General features: G+C 26.0%; 1 protein-coding gene across 2 annotated transcripts; it reads left to right on the top strand.

Annotated features, from left to right (window-relative positions):
* Positions 1–5,359: 5,359 nt before the first annotated feature.
* Positions 5,360–8,344, top strand: LOC109791052 (uncharacterized). Of its 2 annotated transcripts, none has more exons than XM_020350307.3 (4): positions 5,360–5,540; positions 6,464–6,602; positions 7,018–7,311; positions 7,597–8,344. In XM_020350307.3, the coding sequence occupies exons 2-4, from the start codon at positions 6,486–6,488 to the stop codon at positions 8,212–8,214; spliced, it is 1,029 nt and encodes a 342-aa protein (XP_020205896.1). In that variant the 5' UTR covers positions 5,360–5,540; positions 6,464–6,485; the 3' UTR covers positions 8,215–8,344. The 2 variants fall into 2 exon arrangements, with proteins under 2 accessions (XP_020205896.1, XP_020205903.1); XM_020350314.3 differs by lacking the exon at positions 5,360–5,540 and adding an exon at positions 5,567–5,689.
* The last annotated feature ends 221 nt before the right edge of the window (positions 8,345–8,565 follow it).

Below are 8,565 nucleotides of genomic sequence, written 5' to 3'. Positions count from 1 at the left end.
TAAGACCCTAACTTTATGATATACTAAAAGTTGAATGCTTTCCACGTGCTACTACAGACATCGTTAGGTCTTATTATTTTGGAAATTTAATGTTAACTTTTCCTTTGAGTGGTTGGATACAGCTGTTTGTTGATACGAAGTGATGAAGAGCCTTTAGTTTTACTGGTTTTGTATTACGTGCGTACGCCACCTTTATATTTTTATATGGCAATAAGATTTTTCCCCCCTCAAGAGTAGTATCTTCTAATTGCTTGATGACAAGTTATTTAAATGAAAACACTTAATAATTAATAGTTAATAGCATATTTTTCTATGCATATAAATCTTAAATTAAATTCAAACTCACATGCTTCAGGGATTTGAGTCTTTTACTTGAACTCAACAGCAGTAGTATTTAGTCACAATAAAAGTGAATCATGATTCTAGATGCAAGACCAGAGATTACAATCTTGAAGTTGTCACATTGAGGAAAATTTATTTGACTATTATTCTTAACTTGGGATTTGTTTGCTGCAATGTTCTGTGGAATCAGATCAACAAATGTTTAAGGATATTAGTTGAAAAATAAACGTAAAAAAAGTATTTATTATATTAATATATAATAATATTCATTTTTAAATGTTTTAAAATACTTAATAAAGTGTATTAAATATATTTAACTATTATGTTTAATACATTTAACAAAATTCATATACTTCATTCATCTCATAATAAGAATTATATTAGAACAAAAAATAAGTTTCAAAATAAGTTTTATATTAATTTTTTAATATATAATTAATTATTTCTCATCTATTTATACTCCTAATAATATTATGTAAAAAGTATATTTCTGTTGTATTATTTTTATGAAATAAGATTTATCGTGAGGTTAATTTCATAAAATTATTATTCTTTTTTCATCCATTAATTAATTTTTTTATGTAAAATAACTTAAAATGTGATTTATTATAAGATAAAAGAAATATTTTGTAACAATAGTAATTACACAAAATTTTGCACATTTTTCATTATATATATCTTCGTTATTATCGATGAAAAAAATATCAATCGATTAGGCGAACCTATTTTAATTTTATAAATAAAAAAGAATCTAGTGGAACAGGAAATTAATGTCATATATATATATATATATATATATATATATATATTTATTTATTTATTTGAATTACAAACATTTATAAGTTAGCAGTGTGTATTAAAATATACTTTTTATTTTTTAAATATAATTTTTTTTAAATATACTTTTTATTTTTTAAATATAATTTTTTTAAATAAAGAAAATATGCATGTATCAAATGGAAGAGAGACAAGTGCCCCCACTATGGACAACCTAGATCCGTCCCTAAGTATAAGTTTTGTAATTATTATAGTATGTAATAATTTTTTGGAAAGTCAATTTTATTAACGTAGAGGAGATTGGAGTAGTAGGTGTAGGGTCCTAAATTCAAATTTTGATGTAGTTATTATAATTTTTATGAATAAAAATTATAATAATTCACTACTATAATTTTTATCATATATTTTATAAATAAAATGATAATAATAAAGAATAAATCAAATAATACTTATTTTTATACATCGAGATAATGTCTTTTTTTTTGTTGACAAAGTTTAAACAACCTCATTTAATCATATAAAAATGTGTTAAAATTTGATGTAAAAAACATATTTTTAATATATTATTATAATTTAATATTTTGGTGGATTAATTTTATATTATATATAATTTATTGATAATGTAATAGTATAATCCATATCGATGTAATTTGGTTTAGTAGTTCAAATGAAAAACTCAAAAAAAAAATGTAAGAATTTCCCCTTAATTAAGGAGGAGTGGGAGGTGGGGAAAGAAATGGTTTTATTAAAGTATTAAGTGTAAAAAAAGTGTAACAGCAAATATCATTTCAAGTAAAATATAAAAAATACAAGTTAATGTAATATTGTTTATTAAACATTATTTCAATTAAACAAAATTATAAATTAACCAAATAAAATGTAAATTATCTCTGAAGATCAATTAAACACAATTTTAAGAAACATAGGTGATATTAAAAAAAAGTTAAATTAATACTTTTATTTTTTAAAAATAACAAATAAATTGAATAAATAATTTAAAACTGACACATTTTAAAATAGGCTAAATTTCAATTTTTGTACATCTAAGTTGATATGCAATTTTAATCATTTTATTTTAAAATATAATTATTTAATTTTTTATTTTTAAAAATACAATTAGTCTTACTATTATTTGATTTTATTGATCATTAAATTTTATTGTTGTTCATAACCTGTCACCACCACTTAAATGATGTCATATTCAATAACATATATTTTATTTTATTAAAAAATATTATTTGCATGATTACTTTTTTTAGTTTATTTTCAAACATCATAATATTAAATGTCACATCATTTAAATATGTATAAAGGTTTAAACTTAATAAATAACATATATCAAATTAAGAGAATGACTTAATTTTTTTTTAAAATTAGAAAATTAAATATATTTATTTTAAAATAAGAAACCAAAATTATAGATCGACAAAAAAAAAAGTTAAAAAAAGTAGAATTTAACCTTTAAAATAATAAATTCGTGTGAAAGAGTTATTGCAACAATGTATTAATAATCATGCATCCACTATTATATGTGAAGTTAGGGGTGCTCATTGCTGCTATTGTAATTTTTTACTGAAAAAAATACATAAGCACCTCAATTATATATTTATATGGAATCAAAATGTATATATTTAAATATATATAAAATGATTCTCAATTCTCAGCATAGATAAATTACATTTTTGTGGTCTGTGAGGCCAACTAAATAAATTAATTGAAATCCAGAAAATGTAAGTGACGCCGCAATACCTTGAGAAAATCTGAAGAGGTGTGAAGAGAATCAAAAGGATAATCTTTTGAGCTTTCGATGATATCAAAGAAGCGTAGATGAACAGCTACCAAACCCAATACCATACCAAGTCCAAACACTAAAGGGAGGGTTCACCAAACCAAACACAACCAAATAATTCATAATGGCTACATCGTGGAATTAGTATTTAGTCAATTATTAAATGATAGGTATTTATTTTTATATAATTTAATTTTATAATAAAAAATATTTTTAATGTATTAAATATGTTATAATTATTTTAATTATAGATAAATGGTTTGAATACATAAATTAAATTTACATAAATGAAATAAACTGTGATATAACTTTTTAATTAATTACAAAATATTTAAAAAAATTTATTAAAATTCAATTTAGAAATAGAAATAAGATATGGTGGATTAAGTCTAATAGGCTATTAAAAAATAGAATCAACTCCTATACAAATCATGAATGATTATCTTGATTCTTGTATGATAATGTTTTTAGAAGTTTTTATTTGATGAGAGGATTTTTAGAAGTTTTTTCAAGTTCATATCTAATACAATTTTTATTTATTATAAATATTTTATGAATTAAATTTTAATATTTTTAAAAATAAATTATCAATAAATAAAATGATTTTGTATTACAATATAAATTATTTATCATAAATTTAAAATATAATTTATATATTTAAATATAATATTTATTTATATACATAAATATTTTAAATTTTAATTATATTTATTACACGTGTTGAAATACTAATGTACATTTAAAGATAGTATACATGAAAATAGTTTGAAACAGTCAAGGGATATAATTTTTTTTCGTCAATTGAGATAAATGTGAAATACATCCGAATAAGAGAAGAAAATATTAATAAACTCAAGTTGAGAAAATGGGAAAAGTAAGAGATGCACTTTGTATCTTGTGTAATTTATTTATTAAAACTTTAAATTGTTATTTGTAATTTTAAGATGTTCTTCCTTAATATCATTTTATTTTTCACTTTGAAATTTTTTTATTTTAAATTATTTGTCTCTTTGAAATATAAAAAACATATTAATGGTTTTTTCAATAATATCTTAAAAAATAATTACCTAATGAATGTATAGTTTCAATTATAGAATATAATTATCAATAAGTAGTTGATTTGAGATTTATCAAGTTTAAATTTTTTAAGGTCTTATATTTAAATTTCGTGGATAAAAAAATGTTGAAATAAGAAACATCACTAATAATGATTAGACAGATTTTGACAGAGGTTAATTATTGTATAAATTTTCATATAAAAAATATGATTTGAAAAAAATGAATTATAGTCTAATTTTAATTTTTTTAGTGTATTTTTTCCTATGATAGAAGTGCAGTTAATAATAAATTAGTATTTTAAGTTTTTAACAAATGCATAAATATTAGTTTTATATAATTTAAAATATATAATAAATATACAAGTCATATTATAATAAATAAATATTTTAACATATAAATTATATTTTAATTTTATAATAAATAATTTATATTTTAATACAAAAATTAACCAATGGCTATTTGTAGAAAATATATAAATTAAAATTAATTTTTGAAATAAAAATGATAAATTATCTCTCTTTCATTATTATTATTATTATTATTATTATTATTATTATTATTATTATTATTATTATTATTATTATTATTATTATTATTATTATCTTCTATGTTATAAACACTTCATTATTCTCATTCTTCCTCATGTTCATTTTCATATGAATACTTTTATCTTTTCACAAAGAATTAAATTTTACTCTCTTAACATGTAAATATCTCTTTGTATATTTCATACCAAATGAACAATATATTATTAACTGAATATCAAAATATAATATGTATTATCTTCAAAATCTGTATATTATCTATTTCAACTATTTATATTTTTAAGCTTTTATTTATGTCAATATATTATTTTCATATTTAATTAATTTTCTAGCTATTTTTTATCTTTTTAAATATATAATTTTATATTTATTTTAATATTTAAAATTTATCGATAATTAAAAATAATTTTGTATCATAATATAAATTATTTCTTATAAATTTAAAATGCAATGTATATGTCTAAAATTATTCATTTATTATGAGTTTTAATTTATTACAATAATCTTTTAATCAATAGTAATAAAATGTATATAATAAAATATTTATTTACTATAAATTTAATTATATAAAATAAATAAATATCTTGTACATTTCACAATGCTATCTAATTAAAAAAATTATTTGATATCTTGAATAATTAATTGGAAAATATCTTAAATAATTTGTAATTGGTTGGTAATATTGAAATGTTTATCCTGGAGATATGTGAAAATTAAATTCAAAATATTATATGAGTGGATTTTCCAACATGCATAAATGGTATTCAACTTTGGTTAGCTTGGGGCGTGTGTAGGCCACAGCCACAGCCACATTTGACTCCGTTTCTTTTAATTTTGTTGTCATAAATCCAAATTTCAATAATAATTTAGGAAGAAGAGAGAGAGAAGAGTTTGTGTGCTTCTTTTTTCTCTGTGCAACTGTTAGCAAATTAACATTTTCAATCTCTTTCACCTAACACCTTCTTTCCATTCCTTTCTTCCTTCCTCCCATTCTCCAATTGGCGTGTGCCTCTTGCAATCCTTCAAAGGTATTATTCCCATAATTATAATTAATGCTTTAGATTTTTCCTTTTTTGATCTTTATATTTTCTCCATTATTTTCTGCTGCTGCTCCTTCATTCTCTCTTTCTGCGCTTGAGGCCATTTCGATCCAGTTTTTTCGTCTTTAATTTGGGAGGTTCATCCCTCCTTTGTTTTTTTTTTTCTTCCTGTGATTTTTTTTTTGTGTGTGTGGTGCTATCGTCGGAAAGTTTCGATTTTTTAGTCCTTTTGGAATTAACAGGCGAATTTTTCTGATGGGTTTGAGCTGTTATGCATTTTTTTTTGTTTGTTTGTGCAAATTTTCATGATGGGTAGCGGTGAGGAGGTTGAATCTGAGAACTTCATTGGATTTGCCTTGAGTTGACTTCTAGGGATGCGGAAGATTACAGATAAATCTGATGATAGGACCAGTGGGGTTGTGAATCAATGCTTGTTGGGAAGTTGGAATGCTCAACATGCTTAAATATCTGGTCACTAGTTGATATTTATTGTAGCTTTCTTTATTTTATTCAATGACAAAGGGTGGAGAAGGAGGTTGAGGGATAATTCAGGTCCAAGCTTCAAGTCTTGGCAAACTTTGAGTTATTTCTCTTATCCTGGACTGCAAAAATTATGAAAAAAGAAATGAATTTTTTTGGATTTTGTCCCATGATATGATATGGATTTAGTGTTGTATTAGGTTTTGAATCATGAATCATCCTGATTTGAACTTCAGGGTTTGTGTGCATGTCTTTGGTTTTCTCGACTAGATAAATTTCAGAATTTTAGTCTGATTTTGAAGGTTTTTGACCTTACAGTCTTAAGGTTTCAATTATCTTTGTTTGTGAGAATTATGAGAATTTGAACTTGCTGTGTCTCTTACTCTCAATTCCGTGAAGTAATCTTATGTATGCCTTCCCTCCTATTGCAGGTCTGTCAGATTTGAAGCAAGAATGGACCTCTTTACTAGAGACATAAATGAGGACTCCATGCTTAGATGTCCATTCTTGAGGAACATCAATGAGCCTACTAACTTCTCATTCTCTTCACCTTTGGCTTTATCAATGCCTGTAAGCTTTCCTCCATAGTTGACGTAGTTCTCGTTTTATCTTTTACTTTAGATTGCATGTATGGGTTTTGCTATCACTATCCATGGTTGTGGAGAATGATGTCTATCACCATGCTCTTCTTAGATCTATCAAGGCTGGGCCATGTTTATTAGGAATGGTTCTAGTCATATCTTGCTCTTCTTAGATCTATCTGCTGAATCAGGCCAAAAGATGTCTATTGTGAACTAAAGTTTCTTTCTCAAGGAACAAATTATGTTTTCTGATCCCCATGTTTTATGTGTCTGTTCCTTACAGATTATTATATGTCATAATATGTAATATGTGGTTCTGGGACTTTCAAGCACACCATTTACCTGTTCTGTTATTAATCTTGATAGCAATCAGCATACTTATGAAATAAATAACTCTTACACAGGTTCGTGGAGCTAAAGGTCCAATTTTTGAAGATGGTCCCAATTTTGATTTGGCATTTAGGCTTTTTCACGGGAGTGATGGTGTAGTACCCTTATCTGACAGATCTTTTCGGCATTCAGAGAAAGTAAAGCCAGAGCCTCCCAAATCCCAATTCAATCCTTTAGCTGCAAAGGCAGCAACTATTAGTCTGTCATCATTTGGATTTGGTGGGCATTTCGGTTTTGATGCATTTTCTGAGAAATGGAACAACCAGAAGAAAAAATCCAAATCATCAAAAAATGAACCTTCATCAAAGGTATATATAGTTCATTCAATCTGCTGTTCTAGCCACTAGCAAGACATTTTCCATAAGAAAATTCTCTAGTGAAGGTTTTAAAATTATAAATTAAATGTTTGGGCATCCTAACTTGATTATTCCTTTTCCTCTTTTTTGGAAGGGGGTGGGTAGGGCTAAGAAATCTTGTAATTGAAGAGAATAACCAAGATATTTTGTTTCGAAACATTTAAAAATAGTACAAATTTTAGTCATCATTTAGATTACTTTTTCAATGTCCCTGATGTGCATTTAACTGTTGTTCAGGATGGTTCTAAGCACGAGGCAGGTAATGACTGGCTGCAAAATGGGAACTGCCCAATCGCAAAGTCTTACCGTGCAGTTAGTAACGTCCTTCCACTTGTTGCAAAGGTTATTCAGCCTCCTCCAGGGATAAAATACAAGTGCCCACCAGCTGTGGTTGCAGCACGGGCAGCTATAGCACGCACTGCATTTGCAAAGAACCTCCGCCCTCAGAACCTGCCTACAAAGGTTCTTGTGATTGGGATGCTGGGCATGGCAGCTAATGTTCCATTGGGTATATGGAGAGAACATACTAAGAAATTTTCACCAGCATGGTTTGCTGCAGTCCATGCAGCTGTTCCATTCATAGGAATGCTAAGGAAGTCTGTCTTAATGCCTAAATCAGCTATGGCATTTACTATTGCAGCATCAGTGTTAGGCCAAGTAATTGGTTCAAGAGCTGAAAGGTACAGGATGAAAGCAGTTGCTGCAAGAAAGGTGTCTATAACAGAAACCTCTGGTGTTGGTCCAATCCAGTTACCAGTGCCTGAAACAAAAGACAAGCATTGCAGTGATGCTGTGGACTGGAATGCAGTTTCTCTTCAGCTGGCAGCAACTTCATCAACTGATGTATTTGGTTGATGATTTATATGTTGTGTGTGTGTAATTTGTCTCTCTTCTGAGTGTAATTTGTTACAACTTTTTTGGTGCTCCCATTTCACTCTGAGTGCCTCAGTTGGCAATAATAAAAGTATTGATGTTTTTTCACTTAGATTATTTTCCTTATTTACTTTTTCTCAAGTATGTTCAAACATAAATAAGAAAAAGCCAATGCAAAACTAGTGAGTGTTGGCTTTATTTGCTCGTGTCATCAATTCATTCTCAACTATGCTCTGGAAATAGGGAAAGAATGTGAACATGGAAATATTGCAATGACTGTATTCCTTAATGATATTGAGTAGTAGACTTATATATGTGGACAATTTCTTTCAT

Source organism: Cajanus cajan, chromosome 7 (assembly GCF_000230855.2).
Source record: "Cajanus cajan strain Asha chromosome 7, NIPB_CcT2T_4, whole genome shotgun sequence".
Classification (NCBI taxonomy): domain Eukaryota; kingdom Viridiplantae; phylum Streptophyta; class Magnoliopsida; order Fabales; family Fabaceae; genus Cajanus; species Cajanus cajan.
This window is presented reverse-complemented; position numbering and strand designations above follow the sequence as displayed.

What these genes read in the sequence shown, in the direction of transcription:
- LOC109791052 (XM_020350307.3), top strand. Translation starts at nt 6,486, where the DNA reads ATGGACCTCTTTACTAGAGACATAAATGAGGACTCCATGCTTAGATGT. An exon ending in CTTTGGCTTTATCAATGCCT is followed by an intron (nt 6,603 to 7,017) that starts GTAAGCTTTCCT and finishes ACTCTTACACAG; the next exon opens with GTTCGTGGAGCTAAAGGTCC. An exon ending in AAAATGAACCTTCATCAAAG is followed by an intron (nt 7,312 to 7,596) that starts GTATATATAGTT and finishes ACTGTTGTTCAG; the next exon opens with GATGGTTCTAAGCACGAGGC.